Source organism: Neofelis nebulosa, chromosome 1, assembly GCF_028018385.1.
Source record: "Neofelis nebulosa isolate mNeoNeb1 chromosome 1, mNeoNeb1.pri, whole genome shotgun sequence".
Taxonomy (NCBI): Eukaryota; Metazoa; Chordata; class Mammalia; order Carnivora; family Felidae; genus Neofelis; species Neofelis nebulosa.
The window spans coordinates 125,875,862-125,901,540 of record NC_080782.1 but is presented as its reverse complement, the minus strand read 5'-3'; the positions used below and the strand labels follow the sequence as shown (position 1 = coordinate 125,901,540).

General features: G+C 36.8%; 1 protein-coding gene and 1 non-coding gene across 14 annotated transcripts in view; one reads left to right on the top strand and one right to left on the bottom strand.

Annotated features, from left to right (window-relative positions):
• Positions 1-25,679, bottom strand: part of FAM13B (family with sequence similarity 13 member B) — an 89,014-nt gene that overhangs the window by 50,077 nt on the left and 13,258 nt on the right. For 9 of the 13 annotated variants that reach the window (XM_058735603.1, XM_058735626.1, XM_058735659.1 and 6 more), the window contains exons 2-8: positions 18,884-19,050; positions 17,385-17,576; positions 16,703-16,915; positions 11,683-11,860; positions 11,236-11,377; positions 5,600-5,695; positions 2,376-2,536 (exon numbers count right to left, since the gene is read on the bottom strand). In XM_058735603.1, the coding sequence (XP_058591586.1) occupies positions 2,376-2,536; positions 5,600-5,695; positions 11,236-11,377; positions 11,683-11,860; positions 16,703-16,915; positions 17,385-17,541 (947 nt within the window). In that variant the 5' untranslated portion in view covers positions 17,542-17,576; positions 18,884-19,050. The remainder of the gene's footprint in view (positions 1-2,375; positions 2,537-5,599; positions 5,696-11,235; positions 11,378-11,682; positions 11,861-16,702; positions 16,916-17,384; positions 17,577-18,883; positions 19,051-25,679) is intronic. The other 4 variants (XM_058735651.1, XM_058735675.1, XM_058735697.1 and 1 more) reach the window with 1 other exon arrangement.
• Positions 24,468-24,577, top strand: LOC131489385 (U6 spliceosomal RNA). Its single transcript, XR_009250524.1, has one exon. It is a non-coding gene; the product is annotated as a U6 spliceosomal RNA (small nuclear RNA).

Here is a 25,679-nt window from a genome sequence, read left to right as displayed (position 1 = left end):
AAAGATGACTCTGGTAGGGACACCTATCTTGCTGTCTGACAGCCCTATCCCTTTCTTTTGGTAAATAGCCGCATTCTTCTGTGGCAAACTAGTTCCTCTTCCTATCCAATGGTATTGGTAGATACATAAATTACAATGACCAGTTCTACCCTGGCCAGGTGATTGAACAGTGGATGCAATTTAGGCCACACCCTCTCCCCTGCTACTCCAGAGGAATTTGACCTTGAGTATAATGACAGATAGAAAGACAACTGAAATTCTCAAATAGCCACATGCTAGAGATTCTTCCATAACCCTGCCACTAAATTCTCCACAGTTTCCAAATGTTATCTCTGCTTTTCCTTCTGACTCTGAGACCTATCTGGCATTCTGCTAATAAACTGTCTTTTTTCTTTCCTTTAACAAGGTCCACTTCTGTGACTTGCCTTTAAGGAATCCTGACCACCTACCTACCAGTCTATCTGAAAATTACCTGGGTGGAAGAAAGGAGGACTGTCTACAAAACTGGAAAGATGATCAAAAAGAAGAAACTAGTAGTGCTATGTATTTGAATATTAACTTTGCTAATAATTAAATAAATAAATAGACTTAACAAATTTACATCACTAAATCAGTGCTATCCCCAAGAAATTTCTGCAACGACAGACATGTTCTGTAACCGTACCGTCCAATACAGTGGCCACTCACATGGCCATCGAGCACTTGAACTCTGGCTAATACAACTGTGAAAGTGATTTTTTAACTTTATTTAATTTTTACTGGTTCAAGTTTAAAATTTAAATAGCCACATGTAGCTAGTGGCCACTGTACTGGAAAGCATAACTCTAACTTAAAATAAAGAACATCCATTTATTTTATTTTTTTTAATGTTTATTTATTTTGGGGGGGGGGGAGGGCGGGGGGGAACAGAGGATCTGAAGCAGTCTCTACAGTGAGAGCGGAAAGCCCGATGTGGAGCTTGACCTCACAAACCACAAGATCATGACAGGACCTGAAGTCGGACACTTAAGCGACTGAGCCACCCAGGTGCCCCAAGAACTCCCATCTGTCTCCTGTCTTTAGGTCCTGGAGAAAATACTGCTAATGGCAATATAAATCAGGCTGTATATTTTAAGCACTCTGGAAATACTTATAAAAGCCAAAGAAAAGTTCACTAGTTGAGCCAAATAAATGTATGCAAATAGTTCAGAAGAAGGAAGAAGGGGCCTAAGAACCTAAAAAGTTGATCAGTAGCAATTTAATACAGACAATCTAGCTAAAATAATTCAAAATTTCCAGAAAAAAGGACAGTAAATATATAATTGAGATATAGGTAAATAGTTTGGCATACTGTTTATAAATATCTTAATATAATTAGAGTTAAGAGCCCTAACCCCAAATAAATTAAAAGGGCTTATAAACATAGAATAGCACAAACAATGTTAAATCAAGGGCAAAAGAGTGAACAAGTTAATATACCATAATTGCAATCATGTTTGAAGAAATTATACATAATATACAAGGATCTAGAAGCTCACTAAGAAATTTAAGAGTTGTATTTGACAGTATGTATCTTAAATCACTTTATAATTTTTCTAAATGACACTGGATAGTTTATCCCTTTGGTATTAGGTAGTTTAAATGACATTTTGCCTTCTAATGCTTTTAAATCATTTCCTCTGCTTTTTAACTATCATTTTATTGAACACAGATTTAATGAAAAATATCTAGTCATCAAAAAAAAAAAAAAAAAAAAAAAGACAACAACAAATTCTAGTGATCTCAATATATTGCTGTTCCCCTAATTAGAAAAGGGGGTTAGTAAGGGTTAGTAAACCATGGAACTTTACAGAGAACAGCACAGAATTGAGCAATACCTAAAGCTGCAGAGTTCTTGAATTCTCTAAAGCTTTCTAAACAGTGTGACCAGTGGCCCAAGCTATGCATTAAGACAGTGACTGTATCCTACCACATCTACCAAGTTTACATAGTATGCCATGTAAACAGTATCACTTCATACCTGAAATAAGACTGGAAAGCACTATCGTAATGCATCACAGAGTTCTCTCTTTACAGCCTACTTGTAGCCTAGAACTTGGAAATACAAGTCAATTCAACCACTTCCAAAGGTTCTGAAAATTTACCCAACCCAACTAACACACTAATACAAAAACAAACTTTAAGAAGAAATCTAAAAGTTCTATTTCGAAAGAAAAGTGTAAATGCTAATACTTGAAATTTCCTTATCAAGTTTGCTTAAAATTTTCTTGTTGCTCTTTTCCATACGTAAACCAATCTTTTACATATTGTTACAATTTGTGTGATTTACTGCTTCAGTGAATCTACACCTAAAATAAAACTCTTAAAAGCTAAGGTTCTTTCAACTGAAATAATACCTTGTTGATGCTGTAACACTATTTGGTTCCAGGATGTTTTCAGTCATCCTTAACTGTACCACCTCTGCCATATCACTTGATTTTTCTGCACCCTCTTCTGGAAGTTCTTCTATATGTTCCAGCTTTTCATCTTCCTCTTCTTCCTCAGAAAGCTCATTAACCTACATAAACAAGACAAAATTGACAATTAAAATTTAATGAAACTTTTAACTGACATTATATAAGATATACTATTCTAAGAAAATTTAAGACACAGACAACTCATTTTTTACTTCATTTCCTAGGACCAATTTTTCCAAAGGAATAAGTAATTGCCAACTTTTCCATATTTGAAGAAAACTTCAAGCCAAATGTAACATTTTAAAACACGAAGTAATGATTGCGTTAGCATATCACTAGGAAGATGAGTAAGACCACACACCATGGAAAGCCTGCACACTGTAGTTAGTTAACATTAAGAAAGCTTCATTTCCTAACCAATCAGTTGTATAAACTGAATAGTTACAAAGATTTCTAACTGACCTCTCCAATTTCCAGATACATTTAACAAGTGATGTTAACACAGAGTAAATGTTGGAAAAGGGCAGAGTAATTTTGCCTTAAGGTGTTAAATATGTTTTAGAAACTGTCAACTAACTTCTCAACGATTCAGATAGAATTTTTCAAGAGGAGATTGGACCTTACAAAAGGGAACTCACTAATTTGGTCATTAAGCACAACTCAAAGGTTATAATTCTGTTTCTGGCAGGGGCTATAAAATGTCTTCCATTATCAAACTGGCTACATAAGTAAACAATCACGCTAATAAAAGACCGTGAATAATATTAGAGAAGGAAAACCAACAAAATATTCTTTTCTTTAAATGTTCATTTATTTATTTAATTAGTTATTTATTTTGAGAGAGAGACAGAGACAGAGAGAGGGAGAGGGAGGGAGGGAGGGAGAGAGGGAGAGAGAGGGAGAGAGAGAGAGAGAGAGAGAATGCATGCATGCAAGAGCAGGGGAGGTGCACAGAGAAAAGGAGGGAATCCCAAGCAGGCTCTGCACTGTGATCAAGGAGTCCCATGTGGAGCTTGATCCCACGAATCGTGAAATCATGACCTGAGCCGAAATCAAGAGTCAGAAGCTTTAACCAACTGAGCCATGCAGGCTCCCCCACAACAAAATATTTTCAAATGAGGGACACCTGCTTGGGATTCTCCCTCTCCCTCTTTCTGCTCCTTCCCAGCTCACGTGCGCCCTCGCCCACTCTCTCTCCCAAAATAAGTAAACAAACTTCAAGAAGTATTTTTTTTCCCATATAAGAAATAAATTTTAAAGCTATCTCAAAGAAGACATTAGCCATAAACTGCTTTAACACCTTTTATAATTTAATACTAGTCATTAAAAACACTTGAGCAGTAAAAGCATACCTTTATCCATTCCAGCCAAATACACTGGAAACACCTGGGATAAATTTACCACTACGTGTAACAGTGGTGTTCTTCCCAGGCAAACATAGTTGATAAAATATCTTCAGAAAGCAGACTTTAACCAGAAGAAAGGCAATTTTCCTGTGATATTCTACAACACTCCTAATCAACCAGTGCAGACTGCCCGCTTTCAAGCATAATACAGTAAGTACTCAAAAGCCAGCTTTGAAGGCAGAAAAATATATGTTCACATCCCTACTGTGCCCTTAACTATCTCTCAACTTACTAAATTCTCTAGGCCTAGGAACAAAATGAAGATGCTATATATACTACCTCCCTCATAAGGCTAGTTGAAAGGATTAAATACTATACGCTAAACTCTCCTACAGTGTCTATACATAAAAAGCAGTAAATAATAGCTATCATGGGGCGCCTGGGTGGCGCAGTCGGTTAAGCGTCCGACTTCAGCCAGGTCACGATCTCGCGGTCTGTGAGTTCGAGCCCCGCGTCAGGCTCTGGGCTGATGGCTCAGAGCCTGGAGCCTGTTTCCGCTTCTGTGTCTCCCTCTGTCTCTGCCCCTCCCCCGTTCATGCTCTGTCTCTCTCTGTCCCAAAAATAAATTAAAAAAAAAAAAAAAAAAAATAATAGCTATCATTATAACCGGAAGTGTTATTTCTATAGAGCACAGAGCCTTATTTCTACATGTAATATCGCTTTTTATTAGAAAGAAAAACCGTATATGCCATCCAAACCACCTAAAGCAGGAGCTCTCAAACATTAGTGTATTAAGGTCACTGGTCAGCTAGGTCTCTAAAAATTCATTATTAACAATACTTAATGACTGCAATTTGTGAACTACTGACTTTATAAATAAAGCATATACAGCAGATTCTGCTGAAATTGCTGTGCCTGTAAATGCCAGCCCTCATCTATTTCCAATCAAGTAGAAGAGTGGTGAAAAAAACTAAAAATCAGTAAGTAACTGATTATGAACTGAGGTAAGATTTATACACAAAGGTGAAAATTTCACGATAGAGGAGTTTTTAAACTGAATCAAATGGAGAAGTATCCTCATTTTCCACGTATGTATTTAATACATTAATGAAATTGAAGAGCATACTTAATATCTTCCTGGTAACTGAAGAAAAAAATATTAAACAGCAAGAAAATACTGTTTTCAGAAGTATTAAATGGGAATTACTGTGGTTGATCAATATAGGCTTGGCCACCACAGTAGAGTATGGAAAAAAAAAATTTAAGATGACTATTTAAACTGAAAACATTTATTCAGTCCACAATTTTTGGTACAGAGGTATTGCTATTTTAATATGTTACAGTATATGTTTTTAAAAATAAGTTTGTGCCTACAGTCAATAGCTCTTGGGAACTACAAATACCTTACCACTCATTTATATTGAATATATTATATTCAATTCAATAAGCTTTGTGTAAACTAAGTGACACTGTTCAGTAGTTTCAACAATAATCATCCAATAAGATATGACACGAACAGTAACCTAATGGGATTTTCTTTTGCCCCCTCCCATCTCCCAGGCCTCCCAATGTAACTTCCTACAGTAATAACTGACTAACTTGGTTTGGGTAATAAGCATTAAAAACTTAAAAATGTCCCCTGTCATCCCACACTTCAAAAGTTCTTGATCCTCTCCTTGTCACCTCAACATTCTGCTTATTAATGTGTCTATCTATTCCTAAGTTATTAAGAACCTGTCCTATATACGCAGCTGCCTCAACTCCACTTAATGGAAAACGACTTACTCCACTTAATGGAAACCCCTCATCCATACTTACATCTCTTCTTTCTTTGACTGCTGTAATTCCCTTCTCTAGGGCCTCGTGAAATGCCTGCTCTCCAGACTCCAGCTTGTGGAGAACGCTGCTACCTGCCTTCTCAAATGTATAAAGAAACATAATTATCACCTACATCTTCAAACCACTCTACTGAATTTGCATTCACGTAAGGATCCCATACAAAGAACCTGTCCACCGACTCTGGGTCATTTCTCAAACACTCCCTAGTCATCATGTCAGTCATCTCTCTCATACTATTAATAGAAATATCTACCATCTTGAAAAGGTTCTGACAGCCAAATACTTGCATTAAATGGGATGAAACTCCAAAGGAAAAGAGCACTAGTTAACTTTGCTTCTTTCAAATATCAAAATCAGAAGAAAAATAATCAAAGCACTGCAAGGATAGGCCAAGTATGCCCACATCTTTAAATATGGGGATAAGAAATTAGCACATTTAAGTTAGGTCAACTTAAAAATATAACCAAAATAGGGGTGCCTGGGTGGCTCACTCAGGCGTCCAACTTCAGTTCAGGTCACGATCTCACAGCTCACAGGTTCGAGCCCCATGTTGGGTTCTGTGCTGATAGCTCCGAGCCTAGAGCCTGCTTCAGATTCTGTGTCTCCCTCTCTCTCTACCCCTCCCCACTTCACGTTGTCTCTTTCTCTCAAAAATAAACTTAAAAAATATACATACAACCAAATTGTGCTAAGTTGGAAGAAATTTTACTTTCACTCAATACATTATCAATTCAGCCTCACAAGTCAAACTGAAGTTACCAAATCTGCTTTAAAGAAAATAAATTTTCAGGTATCTGTCCTACTATTGTAACCTGTTTATAATATAGAAATATCATAGAAATAGTTAAGAAAACAAATTCTGGTAATCAGTAATATGAAACAAAATAATTAAATATACATCACTCTCTCTTAGGACTCACAGCACTAATCCATTATTGATCATATTCTATTCAATATGCTAACATCTTCTTTTCTATCCATGGGCAAACCTACAGAATTCACCATTATGTGCTGGTGTTAACTAACTACCATTCTATCTAATGTCAAGCACAACATATTTTAAGTCAATTCTGCTAGTGCTTAAAGAAATATATGCATTTGGGTGCCTAGGTGGCTCAGCTGGTTGAGCATCCAACTACAGCGCAGGTCATGATCTCACAGTTCATGGGTTCAAGCGCCACATCAGACTCTGCTGACACAGCTCAAAGCCTGGAGCCTACTTCAGATTCTGTGTCTCCCTCTCCCTCTGCCCCTCCCCTGCTCACACTCTGTCTTTCTCAAAAATTAATACACATTAAAAAAAATTTTTTAAATACAAGTGAATTACATGGAGAGTTATTTCAGTGTACATAAAGAAGACAGAGGATACCAGAAATATCAGAGAATTACACCACGACATAAAACAGCCAAGATATACCCTGAAGACTTTAGAGCTGTCTAGATATAAATATTAGGACAAACTGGCATCATCAGTTTCTTAGAATTCAAATCTTCTCAAGAAATGTAAAAGATGAGTAACACAAACATATTCATATTATTTCACTTTGAGCAGCCATTAGTTTTATCTAAATAAATTACTAAAACATTATTAATTTTTTAAATTTTTTTTAATGTTTATTTTTGAGAGAGAGAGACAGAACGCCAGCAGGCGAAGAGCAGAGAGAGACACAGAATCCGAGGCAGGCTCCAAGCTCTGTACTGTCGGCACAGAGCCTGACATGGGGCTTGAACCCACGAACTATGAAATCATGACCTGAGCTGAACTTGGATGCTTAACCCACTGAACCACCCAGGTACCCCAAATTTCTTTAAAGATTTTATCATTTTTGGGGTGCCTAGGCGACTCGGTCAGTTAAGCATACAACTCTCAATCTCAGCTCAGGTCATGATCTCCGGGTTCATGGAATCGAGCCCCACATTGGGCTCTGCGCTGACAGCATGGAGCCTACTTGGGAGAGTCTCTCTCCCTCTTTCTCTGCCTCTTCCCCACTCTCTCATGTGCATGCATATGTGTACATGCACTCTCTCTCAAAATAAACTCTAAAAAACAAAAAAACTAAAATTAAATCAAGATTTTATCTTTTTTAAGTAATCTCTACACCCAACATAGGGCTCAAACTTACAACCTTGAAATCAACAGTCATACACTCTACCTACTGAGCCAGCCAGGCACCACTAAACTAAAACAATTTAAGGAAAAGAAAAGTGGCACACAGAATTCCCAAAAATGGGATTTCTTACAGGCATCAAAGACATTACAGATTTGGTGCACCTGGGTGGCTAAGTCGGTTGAGTGTCTGACTCTAGATTTTGGCTCAGGTCATGATCCCAGGGTTGTGGGATTCTCTCTCTCTCCCCCTCTCTGTTCCTCTCCCCTGCTTGCACTCTCTCTCTAAAATTAAAAACAAACAAACAAACAAAACTGGGGCACCTGAGTGGCTCAGTCATTTAAGTGTCCAACTTCAGCTAAGGTCATGGTCTTACGGTTCACGAGTTCGAGCCCCACATCAGGCTCTGTGCCGACAGCTCAGAGCCTGGAGCCTGCTTCAGATTCTGTGTCTCCCTCTCTTTCTGCCCCTCCCTCTCTCACTCTCTCTCTCTCAAAAATAAATAGACATTAAAAAATCAAAAAATAATGAAATAAGACATTAAAGTTTTAAGGCATAGCTCTCTCGTCCTCTTCTCTTGTCATTTTCTTTAAAGCCAAGAATAATTCTGAAGAGATGTGTCAGTTCTTTATTCTAACCAAAATTTTAAATTAGCAACAGCATATAATAGTTGGGAAGTTCAAAAATATGCCAAAAGTTCCAAGGATCACTATTCTGGCTACAAATTCTACCCACTTGACTTACTTCACAATGGTATACATATGCAGTTTTCATCCCCAGTTTACACATTACAAACTGTAATTTGGCTTGTTACTGTTTCCTTAAAGTACATGATACTTGAAAAGAAACAGGAGAGAGTGAGAGAGGAAGGAAGGAAAAGGGATATAGAAAGAGGGAAGGAAAATCAAAGGTATAAATGCTTATGTGAAGAAAACATTAAAAAATAAGGAATATCTCAACTCCAAATATTAAAAAATCTTGTTCATAAAAGTACACAACAGTAATGAAACTCTTTATAAAAAAAAAAAAAAAAAAGATAGGCTATGTGGGAAAACTCCTAATTCACATTATCAGAACCAAAGTCAGTAAGAATTCATAAAAATCTGTATGATAAACTACCTTTCAAAAGATGCTATTTCATAATCTAATAGCAAATTAAAAGAAGCCACCCAATGTGCATCAATAGTGACCATATAATTAATCATCAGAACCTGGATATATGTAAGAGTGAAAAGGCGAGCTACTAATAATTACACGAGAAGCAGATATAAACCAGGACTCTTCTGGGGCGCCTGGGTGGCGCAGTCGGTTAAGCGTCCGACTTCAGCCAGGTCACGATCTCGCGGTCCGTGAGTTCGAGCCCCACGTCAGGCTCTGGGCTGATGGCTCGGAGCCTGGAGCCTGTTTCCGATTCTGTGTCTCCCTCTCTCTCTGCCCCTCCCCCGTTCATGCTCTGTCTCTCTCTGTCCCAAAAATAAATAAAAAACGTTGAAAAAAAAAAAATTAAAAAAAAATAAACCAGGACTCTTCTAAGAAAATGGGGTGTACTATCACCTTTTCAAGCGGAGATCAGTACTATACATCAAATAAATTATAATGGTGCATCCATACAATAGGGAACTTTGCAGACATAAAAACACAAGAGTACTGTCTCTATATTCCAATAAGAAAAGAGTTCCAAGATAAACTGTTAACAGATTAAAAAAAAGCAGGGGGTGCCCAGGTGGCTCAGTCAGTTAAGCGTCTGACTTCGGCTCAAGTCATGATCTCATGGTCCATGGGTTTGAGCCCCATGTAGGGCTCTGTGCTGAAGGCTCAGAGTCTGGAGCCTGCTTCGGATTCTGAGTCTCCCTCTCTCTCCTTCCCCACTCTCACACTCTCACACTCCCTTTCCCTCCCTCACTCTCCCTCCCCCCCCCTCCCTCCCCCCCCCCTCTCTCTCTCCCCCCTCTCAAAAATAAACATTAAAAAAAAAAACTTTAAATAAAAACAACAACCACAAAATGATGGTGCAGAACTGTGTGTGATATGCTACCTTCCTCTTAAAAAACTGTGAGGAGGGACATCTGGGTGGCTCAGTCTATTAAGCTTCGGACTTCAGCTCAGATCATCATCTCACAGTCTGGGAGTTCAAGTCCTGTGTCACGCTCTGTGCTGACAGCTCAGGGCCTAGAACCTACTTTGGATTCTGTGCCTCCCTCTATCTCTGCCCTTCTCCAGACTGCATTCTGTCTCTCTCAAAAATAAGTAAACATTAAAAAAACAAAAACAAAAACAAAAAACTGTGAGGCAATATTTGCTTACATTTGCATAAAGAAACTCTGGAAAAACACATAAAAAACCAACGTGAGTGAGGGGGGAGTGGGTATGAGTAAAAGCCAAGAAATTTTACTAAATATTTTTTTTTAACCAGGTGAATTACTCATTAAAAAAAGTAGCAGCCCGGGGCGCCTGGGTGGCGCAGTCGGTTAAGCGTCCGACTTCAGCCAGGTCACGATCTCGCGGTCCGGGAGTTCGAGCCCCGCGTCAGGCTCTGGGCTGATGGCTCAGAGCCTGGAGCCTGTTTCCGATTCTGTGTCTCCCTCTCTCTCTCTGCCCCTCCCCCATTCATGCTCTGTCTCTCTCTGTCCCAAAAATAAATAAAAAACGTTGAAAAAAAAAAATTTTTTTAATAAATAAATAAATAAATAAATAAAAAATAAAAAAGTAGCAGCCCCACCCCATGACCACAATATAAGTAACTTCATGGGTTTTAACCTAATAAAAGTTTGACAAATCATTTCACTTACGAACAAAATAAAAACCTCCACATAGACCTAAATCACAAATTCTAAGCGTGAAAAGTCTGGATTAATGTGGTTTTACAATAAATTAGTCACTCTGCATCAATATTCTCATTTCAGGAAGGAGACAGTAACTAGGTCCTGTACAATCTCAACCAACAACAAAATATAATGTAGTTGGAAACATGGATGTTAATTTTCCAGAGTCACAAGAGTTAAAAAACTACCTGCAACCTCAACTTTTACTCTTGATGCTTCCCATTAATGACAATGATTGCACTGTTCTATTGATGCTACTTCCATTAAGAAAAACTTTCTATTTTTGAAAGTATGTGTGAACTTTGTATTGAATCTCTCCCTCTACCTTCTATTTCTCACCTTTTGTCTGCATTCCTCTATGCTAAGTTTCTTTGCAAAAGCAAAAAACCACCCTATTCTTACAAAATAAACAATGCTTAAGTTAGAATAAAAACATACAAACCTCAAAAATACCTAATATATAGTCACAGTCTGGTTTCAATGCCTTTTCCATATTACTCAAATTGAAAACAAGAACTTAAGAAAAATAATCACATTCATATATTACATGGATGTGTTACCTATGATTACATATAATAACCAAGACAACTGCTTTGTTTAGTACTTAAAAATTCCACCTGAGTTTGTGCCAAGCCCTAAAGAGTATATTCTTTAAAAATTCTTCAAGTATCTAAAATATTCTCACCTGTTCAGTAATTGAACTCAAATCATTAGATGAGAAATCTTCCTCTTCATTCTCAAAAAACTCATAGTAATTTTCCAGAAGTCCAGCCATTATCCTGCTCACTATTTCTTGCTCTTTCAGATCTTCCACATCTGTGTAAATGCTAAGAATAAAAGTCCAAATTGAACTGAGAGTCCTTAAATCAAATACAGGTAAAATTAGAAGACAACCAATGAGTCACTTTATAAACCTGAGCAATTTATGTCATCATTCTGTGCCTCAGTTTTCCCATCTGTAAAGCCTACCTAATTTGTACCCTCTTCACAGAAATGCTGGGAGGATTAATCAGATCTACTATAAAAAATAATGGTTCACCCAGCAACCTATGATCCTTGGGGGATAGTATAATGACTCTATTTCACAAATTCAGTATTTTTTGATTACACAAAAATTGGGGGAAAAACTTACTGGAAGACATCTGGACCAAAGACAGCAGCCAGAGAGTTTGCAGACCAAATTTCTTCATGATGTGATGCTACATTGGCTAAAAATCTACACAGAAACTTTAACAAACTGTAATTAACAGGTGGAAGCTGTTGTAAAAGGAACCTCAACTTTCTTCCAAATTCATCTTCATTATTATAATCTATAAAACATAATGACAGGTTTTTTTAATGAAGTAAAAGCAAAGCTCAGATATTTTGCCAGGTTCACATTACTCCACCCACATCACCTTTTTTACTATAACAATTCAAAACCTCTTCACTTCCTCTACCAGGAGCCAAATGCCTTAGGGCTTTGCATTTCACTTATTAAGGGGAAGAGAAGAGTTAGAGAGAAGGAACTCAACCCTTCAATTGCTGAAGGATGTTTTCCTCATCTATTACTCATCAGCACAAATTCTCTAATTTATTTTTTTTCAATTCTCATCATACTGTTTTTTGCATGACAGTACCTGTGTTTCCAAATCAGTGCCAACTCTAAGAAGTCAAAATGCACTGGCTAATGCTAGTCAACACCAACTATGAATGAACAAAGATTTAACCAACAAATAGAATCAGTAACACTTTTCCACTTTGGATGAATGGGCAAAGAGGAAGGAACAGGGTGTAAGTAACTTTCTTCCTCCCCTAACATCCTGAAAAGAACAATTAACTTCAGCAATATCAGTAGGACTAAATAAAGAAGAATTTCACTTCTTAACTGTTTTTCTCTAAATTGATGTTGCTTTCTGTTTATGAAGTTAATTTTCGAGTGACAGAAGCTAGGCCCTGTGTTAATCATGTCACTGAATTTTCACTAATAGAAACTTAGGCCTATAGGATCCCGTGATTGGTGAGGGTCTCACTTAGGAGAGAGAATTTCTCACATATACCCTCTAAATGAAGTAATTTAATGCTTCAATAGTGAAAATTAACCCAATTATGTTTCACTACATATTTTTCTTCAGATTTTTAAAATTAATTTACAGAAAAATTATAGGTAAAAAGGTTATGGTCAAGATATTGGCCAACTCTGCAAAATACACTTAAGCCTAAGCTTATCAGGAAAGGTTATAGTCACATGAGTTTTATTTAAAATTTAAAATACAACCAATACCAATTCTTCTATATTGATAATATTACCAACGGTCCATTCAAGTACAATACTTTGATTTCTTAACTGAATGAAAGAGTCCCTAGAATGTTTTTTTAAACCACCATGGCTACAGTTGATGGAAATGTTAACAACCTAAGCATTTAGCAGCAAAGGGTTATTTTTAAAAATCATGGTCATCAACTCAAAAAATATATGCAAACAATTAATATTATCAATATACTGACTGCAACAATAACACTAACAAATTCTACATAACACCCTCCCTAGCTTTGCGGCACTTATCACCTGACACACGCATATATTTAGTTTATTTATCATCTATTTTTCCTCTGTCTCTGCTAAGTCCTTTAGAAGTTTAGCTCTGTGATGGCAGAGGTTTTTATCCAGTTTTGTTCACTGATGCACTCCCAGAGTCAGGAAGACTGCCTAGCATATAGCAGGTATTAAACAAATATTAGTTGGATAAACTAAATGAATACACAATAATGGGGCAAAAAGCTGAACTGATAAAACATTGGCTTTGATGGAGTGGTAATGCTGTTTTTTACTTGAAATACTGTCCATGTTGCTCTACTTTTGATTGTACACATTTCCACTATACAAAAATATTTATAACTGCCAGGCTGCTTCTTCTATTTTTTTAAATGATTATTTATCTATCTTGAGAGAGAGGGGGCAACTGCCAGAGGGAGAGAGTGAGAGGGAGAGAGAATTCCAAGCAGGCTCCTCATTGTTAGTGCAGAGCCCCACTTGGGGCTCAAACTCACAAACCAAACTGTGAGATCATGACCTGAGCCGAAGTCGGATGCTTAACCGACTGAGCCACCCAAGTGCCCCCAGGCTGCTTCTTCTAAAGTCTTCAAATAAGGCAGAGAAGCATTTCAAAATATATACAGCTGTAAAATACACACCTGCTTGAATTTCTTTCCTCTTGAACCTACTTCGGAATTAAATTATATACAGAAAAAATAGATGTATCAAAGAAGTTTATCCTAACTAGCAATTCTTTCAAGCACCTAAGCATTTCTTGAAAATGTTACAACAAATTTACAAAACTAAAAGCCTTGTTTTCTAACAAAACGTAACATATAAGTAGCTGGACAAATCATGGTCTAAAACAATGACTGTCAACATTTGACAATGAATGGAATGGTAGTCATGACCTGGGGGAAAGGGATGACAGTGGGTGAGGCGAGGGATCTTGTTAAACATCCTAAAATTCACAAGACGGTCCCTTATCATAAAGAATTATCCAGCCTAAAATATCAACAGTACCAAGGTTTTGAAACTCTGGTCTAAACAAAAAGTCTAACCACACCAGAAATGCCACACTGCAGTGTCTTTCTTGCTACCACAGAAAACGAAAATGACTTTTTTAAAAACACAAATGTAATTGCAACAATGCTCCTTCCATGTTCCTAAAAGCAACAATCTCCTCAGGGCACCTGGGTGGCTCAGTTGGTTAGGCATCCGACTGCAGCTCAGGTCATATCTCACGGATAGTGGATTCAATCCCCCCACCTCGGGCTCTCTGCTGTCAGCACAGAGCCTGCTTCTGATCCTCTGTCCCCTTCTCTCTCTTCCCCTCCCCCACTCTTGCACACACACATGCTCTCTCTCAAAAATAAATAAACATTAAAAAAAAAGTAATAATTTTCTCAGGTATTTTGAATGTCAATTAAAATACCAACACAATACTCTTCTACAAGAAGTGGAGAAAGCAATCTTTATCCAGTGACCTACTAGACATCTTTCTCAAAAAATTACTAAAGGAGAATAAACAAAATTAAACAGATTATATTACAAAACAAACAGAAACAGCACCTCAAGTTAAGTACTGCCACACCTTTTCTGCATAGCTCTTAAGAAAAGGGGTATATATGTGGGTATGTGTATGCATAAATACACATGCTAATGGTTACATAAGTGGAGAATGGAGCATGATGGATTTCTCATTTTAGAACAATTAAAAACATATGGGCCACAGCAAATTTGTATACTTTAAATTCATTCACAAGCAAATGTCAATGCAGTAATTAGTAAGATGCATACTGTAAACCTGTGAATAACATAGTGCACAATGCTGTCATCATTTTAAACGACTCTTAATCAAAATGATAATCCTAGTGATAAAATAGCTTCTGACAGTCTCAGTGAAAGTCAATGACTTTATTACCATTAAATCTTATTCCAGTTACTCATTTATAAATTTTCATTCTAAGAGTGAAAGATTATCTGATAGCTGGAACTTAAGGTTCCATCTTTAAGAGATGTGTCTGCGAGGTGCCTGCATGGCTCAGTCGGTTAAGCCTCCAACTCTTGGCTTCAGCTCAGCTCATGATTTCACAGTTCATGGGTTGAAGGCCCACATCAAGTTCTAGGCTAGCAGTGTGGAGCCTGCTTGGGATTCTCTCTCCTCCTCTCTCTCTGCCCCTCCCCTACTCATGCTCTCTCTCTCGCTCTCAAAATAAATAAACTTATTAAAAAATAAAGACTTGTCTGCAATTCAACTAATACACTAAACAGAGAACCCTGTTACTTTAAAAACAAAAAAAATGGCTCTAGAGTCATAAAAAGGACTCAAAACAAAACTCTTTTAACACATCAGTTTCATTACGTATTTAATGGATGCAAAATGCCGATTAGGTGACTCAATATAAATATTTGAAAATATTCCTACAAAAAAAAAAATCAAAGAAATGGATTCAGAAATTCAAAACAAAACAGTAGTATTTGGGGGGGAATAAAGTTACCCTTTGAAAAAATGGGACATTAAGGACAATGTATTTTGAAATCTGTTTTTTGATCCAGGTGGCACATTAAAATAACAGAATTAAAGTAGTGACCTTCAGACATAAATCAGAGGTACTCACTAATTTAGGCTCAAAGGTGTTTAAACAATTTTTGAAAGATGGATAAAAACACTCAAAAGAAAATCTTCCTTCTCTGACTACATATGGCTTAAGAATACAAACACATTATAAAATATCCAGCTATGACAGCGATAGGCATTAAACAGTTATGTCTTAACACCAATGAATTTCTCTAGAAGACCCAATTCAAAAAATTTAAGAGATTCCACAATACAAAGAAAAGCCAAAACATAATTTTAAATTTCAAGAAATGTATAATATTATACACCAACTTTATAAACTTTCCCATATAGTGAAACACGTCACTCCATTACGTACACTGAATACCATTTGGCTCTAGGAACAGAATTATTTCCTCACTGCTTGGTTCTTCTTACCTTTCTGCCTACCTCTATGTCTATTTTTCCTTCTTATTCCATTCCAGCTAAGCCCTACTATTAGTCACCATAAAAACCTAACCCAACAAATATAAATCAACGCTTTTTTATTTGGCTTGGAATCCTGATATTCAATTTGGTATTTTATTTCCTCCAGGCAGAAGTCCAAGAACAAGCTTTAAGTATATTCCAAACCTGGAATCAAAGTTGTCTTCTGGTTTTTGCTAGCAAGTTCTATCAAACCAGGGACAAACATCCAATATTAACATCACCACTAAGGAATGGCACTATTAGTGGATGTTATGCCACACAATATCACTTCATATATATTCTTCTTCTTTCCCAACCCTCTTATTCCTTGTTCTTTTCTCCTGCCCTTCCTCCTCCTCCTTCTCACCCTGTATCTTAAGCTTCCTAAGACTAATCATAAAAAGTAAATAGTACTACACGTAATCTAAAAAGTTGCCATTCCCTTGACTAGACCATATAGATCCAAAGAATGTATGTTCCCAAATGGGAACATAAGAAATTAATCTCATAACTACTATAATTACTGTCTACATGTCAAGATTTCTATAAGGTAAAAATATCCTGAAATTAATGGCAAATGATTGATTGGTAAGAATCAAATTATACTACCTTGAGAAAGCTGCATCAAGTGAATATGCAAACTGCCAGGAATAACAGGTTCAGGAAGTTCTTGAAGGAAAAATCTAAGAAGACTAATAGCTGAGGGAACATCTGCTTCCTTAACCAAATCCACCTCTTCTCCGCTGTCGTATCTCTGTCGAAGCCACTCCACTGTCTCAGCATTTCCATTGACTTGAAAAAGTCCTTGCTGCTCCAGACCTCCTACATTAGTTCAAGGCAAAAATTAAATAAGATTCAACTTCAAGTACTTGGCCATATATATTCATTTTCCAATCAATTTAAAATATTCATACTTCTCAAAGCCCTTCTTGGCTCTCCGGTTGGGCTGAACACCTTCAAATAACACATCTAGAAACATACTATCTCTGTCCTAAGGGATAATCTATTTTATCCACCCCCGGCCCATTAAAAATATTACTATCACCACCCCACTAAAAAATGCTCTATGCTGGGCATTTCTAAGTGTATGGCTTTAAATAAGAAATTAACATTTTTCCTTACTAAATTTTGGACTTTTCATACTGGGGAAGGAAGGAAGGAAGGAAGGAAGGAAGGAAGGAAGGAAGGAAGGAAGGAAGGAAGGAGAAAGAAATCAATCCATCCAAGGTCAAAAGGTGTAAGTTGAGTTTATTAAAACAAAGGCTAGCCCTAAAGGTAAGGAAATGTATACCATGTTCCTCGATATAGTCCACAACGTGGCGGACTATGAACGGAACCTCATTGTCTGGATGTCCTCCCTGCTGCAGCTCATCAAGTGGAATTCCAAATATTTTGTTAGCAAGAACAGAGTTGCAGTTACTCAAGGAAGGGGAGGAGCTCTTCCTCATATCTTTTTTGCAGCCAGAAATCAAAGCTGTCTTTTCTGCCAAATGAAAGATTAAAAATAAATAAATAAATAAATAAATAAATAAATAAATAAATAAAAAGACTAACAATCAACAGGTGACAATATGACTAAAATAATTACAGAAAAATGCTTTATACCAGAATGTGTTTTCATCATTACATATGTTCCAGCTTTCAGGCCCACAGAACATTCTACAAATAAAGTTCAATATAATCATCCCAACATTTTCTCCATTAAATATAGTTAGTTTTGAATACTGCCTTTAGTGTTCGTGTATTTATCAAATAATGGCAAATTTGTCATTAAACTTAGCAAAGGACATTAATGTTCCAAAGACAAATTAAGGAGCAAACATGGCTCCAACAGGGCCTTTACTGAGCAGGCTTATTGACACAGGTGAAAAACCAAACCCAATCATTTCTGGATTGTGCTACATGAACCCCGTCTAATCCCTTAATTTGTTAGCATCCAAAACAGGAGAGAATGACTTTTTATAAATTGATGGTTTAAAAATAACTTTTTATAAATGATAGGCTAGTAAGAACAAGATTAACCAGTTTTTATTTCTACATGACAGAGCAGCCATAATGTTTTTTTTATAAATGAAGAAAAATTTTCAGTTCTAGACATCAACTTTCAAACGAGAATGTTCTTTCATCAAACTTGCTGTTTCATTAATTATTTCAAAGAAAAATTTCCACAGCCAGTCTAGTTCAGAAGAAATAAGTTATTTGTCTTAACTTTGCAGTAACTGTGATCAGTAAAGCAGTGAGAGAAAACAATGTTTCTAATAGATGAAGCATCAGAGAACAAGTAATCCCAAGAAAAATTGTTTTCTAAACTAAAACATTCATTACTTTATGTGGGCAGTAAGTATTTTCAAAAGAAAGAAAAACTTTTTTCAAAAGTTGATAATGAACAAAATGACACCAACTGTGTGTTTTTTTCATAACCCCAAAGAAACAATTCCTTTCTCACACAAGAGAGCAAAAAAATAAATAAAACTACTCAATATTCTAAAGTCTGCAAAAACAACTTCTATACACATTACATAATAGCTGTACCCAGTAGATCAAGAGAGTATCACAATGTGACTGGGACACAATCCATTCAACTTACAGAAACAATAGAGGTTAACTTAGGCGCCACAAAATGCCATAAATGTATACAACTTTAGACAAAGAAGATCCATTCTTCAACATATCTGGTGCCAGCTAATAACTACCAAACCTCAAGTTAATAACCAAATAGCAGCAACAGGAGATAAACCCCCAAATTTCTTTGTATTTATACAGCATGGGAATACCATTTTGAAAACTTACCTTTGAGTACTTAAACACCTAAGTTTAAAAAATGGCTTCTGTACCAGCTACCCTCACTGAGCAAGCATTCTTTTGTCATTTATGGCTGTTTGAGATTATGGCAGAAGATCAGCCTGTAGTTCCTCATTGAAGAAACGCAGAACTCGATCAGTACTTCAGCAGTTAATCTAGAAGAAAAAAAAAATTCTTTTTATTTCCCAAACCAACTTTAACTGTGAGAAGTGACTAGAATAAACACTGAAGTCCTTTTAGGAGGATTCCTACACTTAAAACCATTCTTCTGCCTGAAAATTTGCCTGTGACCTAGTTAGAGGCAAAAATCTTGCACAAGGTTTCAAATTATGATGGCTAACCTGGACAAGAATCTTTTTGCTAAAAACAAAAGAAAACTGCAAAGGAGAATCTTTAACAGTACAGATCTTCAGAGATTACACCATTCAAATAATCCATTTTCCTCAATGGATCTTGCATTTGAGCACATATACACACACCCCACCCACGTCCATTGTGTCCCCTTATACTCAGAATAAAACACAGAAGCATTTTTAGCTCAAAGAACTGAAGACAAGATTCTAAGCTCAGAACAGCACTCATGTACTTTATTCTTTTTTTTTTTTTTTTTTGTACACAGCAAATATTTTGTTAGCAAGAATGTAGTTGTCTGACCTTTCTGGTTTGGAGAGATAACAGCATATGTTGGAAAAGAGCAGTTAACAGAACCAGAAAGGCTGACATTCAAAATATTAACTCCACCATGACCCTGAAAAACTTCCATGTCTCCATGTCTCTAATCTTAGATTTCCTTATGTAAAAGTAATACCTACATAGCTGTTAAGTTTAACTGAGATAATACATGCAGGTAGCAGAGAGATAACCAGTTTTCTCTCTTCTTCACATTAAATGTTAAAAAAACCAGCAAACACGCTGGAGAGAGGAAATCTGTTTGGCAATGCATTTAATATTTGGTCTCATTTATCAATTGTTTCATCACCCTCTGGGAATTCTAACAATCTATTTAAAAATTAGTAAGTTCAGCAGCAAACTACACTGCAGCACTCTGCTCAAAAGAGTCCAAGTCAGGGCCACCTGGCTGGCTCAGTCCGTGGAGCATGCAACTCTTACTTTCAGGGTCGTGAGTTTGATCCCCACATTGGGTGGGCATAGACCCTACTTAATAAATAAATAAAATTTTAAAAAAAGAGAGAGCACTCAGGTCAGCAGAACAGTATTATCATTCACTGTGATTTTCAAAAATGTCTTATTAGTAACATATACCTCCAAGAGGAACATTAAAAATGGAGGGGAAGGAAAACCACATTCCCACAACAAATCTTTAGTAGATGATTACTTCCCAAACATCCTGCAATGCCTGCTAAAACATGTAGCGTATTCATCTGAAAAACAACTTCAAAGTTAAGTTACAGAAGACCTTTTAGAGAGGTTAACTTCAGGAATAAAATGTTTAATAAACTCACATTAAAAGTCAGGTTTCAGGTTAATACCTTCAAGTCATAAAGAAAAACAGGATTTGCCTGAGGTACAATAAAACACTCATTAGAAGAGTCTTGTCAGAAGCAAGTTCTATGTTATCACTAAGGTGGGTACTCAGTGTTTCTGTGTCTTCTTAATGAAACCAGGAACCAACACACTGCAAAAGCATTTAGAGTGGAGAGTAGCCCAAAATAACATTTCTGCAAACTGTGAAGTAGTTTTTGACATTATTTAATCCTGTTCCCCACCACTTCTCAGAGTTTAAATCATGTGAATATTCCCTTCCTATCTGTAGTGGGTTCAACAGCGTTCCCCAAAAATCTCATGTCTACCCAGAACCTCAGAATGTGAACTTATTTGGAAATAGGGTCTTCGTGTATGTAATTAGTTGAGGATCTCAAAATGAAATTACCCTGGATTTAGGGTGAGTCCTAAATCCAATGATTGGTGTCTTTATAAGCAGAAGACAGGACAGATAGACACACAGTGAGGGGAAGAAGGCTGTGTGAAGAAACAGGAAGAAATTGGGAGTTCTGCTGTCACAAGACAAGAAACACCAGGAGTCATCAAAAGCTAGAAGAGACAATGGATGATTCCTCCCTAGAACCTTCAGAGGGCCTACCTACACCCTCATTTTAGCCTTTTGGCCTCCAGATCTGGGAGAAAAAAAAAATTTGTTGTTTTAGAGTTATCCTGTTTATAGTAATTTGTCACAGAACCTCCAGAAAATTGATGCGATATCTAAACTACAAATTCCAGGGGAGCCTGGGTGGCTCAGTCAGTTGTGGGTCTGACTTTGGCTCAGGTCATGGTCTCGCAGTTCAAGAGTTCGAGCCCCACATGTTGGGCTCTGTGCTGATAGCTTGGAGCCTGGAGCCTGCTTCAGATTCTGTGTCTCCCTCTCACTCTGCCCCTCCCCAGCCTGCACCCTGCACTCAGTCTCTTACTCTCTCTAAAATAAATAAACATTAAATTTTTAAATTTAAACTACAAATTCCAATTCTCAAAGAAAATAGCATCAGACACCATAGAAAAATGTCCCAAAGAGATCTGATGAAATGTCTTAGCAGACAGAATCCATAAAATACAAAAGCATTTAATCAATAAAAGGCTTGACACAAGGGAATACAATGTGTAGACTTTCAAAATAACCAAAGATTTCCAGAAGTATAATTTTATTATAAATCAAATCAGCAAAAACATTTTAAGAATCTTTTTCATTTTAAGATTTTTTTTTTAAGTACAATATACTCCTGAATGTGGGACTGGAACTCAATCAAGAGTCACATGCTCTATGGACTTAGCCAGCCAGCATACCTAAAACAGCAAAATCATTTTAAATACAAATGACAGTTGCCTAGAATAGTGATACTGACAACAAATAAGAAATCATTTTGAATTCTGTATCATGAGACACAGTTATAAAAATAACACAATACCAATTTTCAATAAAAGTGGGTGATAGGTACATTCAGGAACATGTACCTTCATAGAGCAGCTATCAACTTGAGTTCTGCTACTCAAGCTATTTCTGCATTCCATTCAGGTCCATTTACATATACATATACATAATAGGAACAGACAGCAAAGAATCTCTTAAGTTTTAAATACCTAATAAAATTAGTAAGGAGGGGCTTTTTAAAAAGAACACCAGAGGGGCACCTGGGTGGCTTGGTCGGTTAAGCGTCCGACTTCAGCTCAGGTCATGATCTCACGGTCCGTGAGTTCGAGCCCCGCATCGGGCTCTGTGCTGACAGCTCAGATCCTGGAGCCTGTTTTGGATTCTGTGTCTCCCTCTCTCTCTGCTCCTCCCCTGTTCATGCTCTCTCTCTGTCTCAAAAATAAATAAGTGTTTAAAAAAAAAAAATTAAAAAAGAACACCAGAGCTCCTGAGTGGCTCAGTCACTTAAGCGTCCAATTTCGGCTCAAGTCATGATCTCACAGTTTGTCGGTTCAAGCCCCACATCAAGCTCTGTGCTGACAGCCCAGAGCCTGAAGCCTGCTTCGGATTCTGTGTCTCCCTCTCTCTCTGCCGCTCCCCCACTCACACTCTGTCTCTGTCTCTCTCTCTCTCAAAAATAAATAAACATTAAAAAATAAAATAAAATAAAAAAGGTAGGATACCAACATCAACACTACAGATATTGCAACAACGTGGATGGAACTACAATGTATTCTGCTAAGTGAAATTAAGTCAGTCAGAGAAAAATAAATAAATGATTTCACCCATATGCGGAATTTAAGAAACAAAACAGATGATGGGGTGTGCCTGGGTGGCTCAGTTGGTTAAGAGTCCAACTTGGGATCAGGTTCTGATCTCGTAGTTCCCAAGTTTGGGACCCTCATCAGGCTCTGTTCTGTGCTGACAGCTCAGAGCCTGGAGCCTACTTCAGATTCTGTGTCTCCCTCTCTCTCTGCCCTGCCCCACTCGCACTGTCTGTCTCTCTCTCTCTCTCTCAAAAATAATAAACATTAAAAAAAATTTAAAAAAAGGAAACAAAACAGATGAACATAGGGGAAGGGAAGGAAAAATAAGATAAAAACAGAAGGAGGCAAACCTTAAGAGACTCTAAAATACAGAGAACAAACTGAGGGTTGCTGGAGGGGTGTTGGGTGGGGGGATAGGCTAAATGGGTCATGGGCATTAAGAATGGCACTTACTGGAATGAGCAGTGGGTGTTATATGTAAGTGATGAATCACTACATTCTACTCCTGAAAAAAAAATACTATGGACAAATAACAACAGAGAGTATTAACTGAGCTCTTATAATAACTCAGGAACTATTTTAAGGGCTTTAAATGTATTAATTCATTTATCCTTACAACAATCCTATGGATGCAGATACTTTCATTATATCCATTTCAGTGATGAGAAAACCAAAATACACTGAGAACTTTCTGGGGTAATGTAAATGTTCTAAGTCATGACTGTGGTAGTGGTAGTTACATGCTTAATACACATGTCAAACTTACTGAACTGGACATTTAAATTGAGTGAATGCTATTGTATATAAAATGTTATCACATAAAATTATACTTCAATGAAAACAAAAAAATTAAAAAAGAAACCATACAAAGACATAAAAGCACTTTAATAAGTTAACTAATACCAAACTATTTTCATTATAGAGTGTGACATTTTTAAAATATACTTCTCCATACAAAAAAAAAGAAAAAGAAAATATCTCTTTTAGCCACATTTCAAGAACCTACCCTACTTAGCCCCAGGTATGCTATCCAGCACATTCAGAAATTACTAATTTTTCTGTATAGCATAAAAAAAATTAAACCTCGACTGAAGATTAAGTCTTGTCAAAGCAAACAATTTTAAAAAACACTGTAATACTAATAATAAAGTTTTATCATTTTGCAAATAAGCAACCTGTGGTCAAAAGTGGCATCCGCCAAGATAAACTGTCATTTTCATGTGGAAAAACTTCTACCTTCAAAATGAATAGAAAGGAAAAAAAATGAATAGAAAGGAACTAAAAACCCCACTTTTGCCCCAAATGGTTTTGACAAAACCGGATACAATTCACACAGAAAAATTTGAAAGAGCTACCTCAATAATTGCTAATGCCAAAAAGAAAAAAAAATCCCTATCACTAGTTTACAAAGAGAAAAAAGCCAACAGGGAACTGGACCTCAATAAAGATAGTAAACTTGGGGAACAGAGATTTGAGTCTGTAGACAATTACAGAGTCCAAGTCAATGAACCAAATAAATGTACCCCTGCTCCATACATTCAGCTTTTCACATTAGCAAGCTCTAAACAGTTCACGAAGCAAAGGAAAAGGCACCTCTTTCATTCAAACTGAACAAAGATGGTACTATGCAGGTTCCCAATATGCTAAATCAGTGGTTCCTTCCTGGTCTGAAAACTAGCAAGGTATTAATATGCCTAAAATCCTTAACAGTACACCGAACAAACAGAAAGGCCGAAAAGCCTCATGTCTCAAAAGCACATAAAGCTATCAGTCATATGTTCATAGATGCTATTTTGATGAGGAAAAACATCAACTCAATTAAATCTGTTACTAAATTCACTGACCATGCCATAAGTAATATATTATAGTATAAAACAGAATTCAAGTGCTCACTTCGGCAGCACATATACTAAAATTGGAATGATACAGAGAAGATTATTAGCATGGCCCCTGTGCAAGGATGACACGCAAATTCGGGAAGCGTTCCATATTTTTTTTCCAAAGTGGTTTTGCCAATTTGTAGTCTCACCATCTGCACGTAAGTGTTCCTCTGGTTTTACATCCTTGTCAGTACCTGGTGGTATTGGTTTCATGGAACATTTTAGTGACCATGTAGCAATTGATCTTATGTATGAACAGTGGTTTATGTAACCCAATCACTATTATATATAGGTTATCATCTTTTACTATTTTAAATTAAACAACACTATGATGAACATAATTCTAGCCAAATCTTTGTACTTATCCTTATTTCCTCAAACCAAATTCCTGGAAATAAAATTGTTATATCAAAGATTAAAAAGAAAAAAAAATAAAAAATAAAATAAAATAAAACAGAATTCAAGACTAGAAATTTTTTTTTAATTAGAGAGCTATTATACTGGGTGCCTGGGTGGCTCAGCTGGTTAAGCGTCTGACTCTGGATTTCGGCTCAGGTAATGATGTCACAGTTCATGAGTTCAAGTCCCACAAGGGCCCTGCACTGGTAGTAAGGAGCCTGCTTCTGATTCTCTCTCTCTCTCTCTCTCTCTCTCTCTGCCCCTTCTCAGTTTTCTCTCTCAAAATAAATAAATAAACAAAAAAAAAGAGAGAAAGAGAGCTGTAATACCCAAAAGTTTAGCAACTTCTTTACCCTAGAAAACAGAAAAAGGGGCGCCTGGGTGGCTCAGTCAGTTAAGCATCCAACTCTTGATTTCAGCTCGGGTCACAGTTTTCTGCACCTCAGGCTCTGCACTAACAATGCACAGCCTACTTGGGATTCTCTTTCTCCCTCTCTCTCTGTTCCTCCCCAATCTTGTGCTGTCTCTCAAAATAAATAAATAAACTTAAAAAAAAAAAAAAAAAGAAAAAAAGAGCATGAAGTACTTCTTGTGACAATTTTTATTCCTATGCCTGAGGACTTGCTCATCTGAGTGCACTTTAACATACTACTTGAGGGTACAATCCTCCCTGGTGATTCTACAAAACTACAATGAACAATGGAATCAAGTCATTTTGTAAGACTACAGTTGCCAAATTGTGATACTAGATATAGCGCATGTATTTCAAAGACTAAGACCCACTAAATGTAAACTATTTTTCCTTGAAACAGCTCATT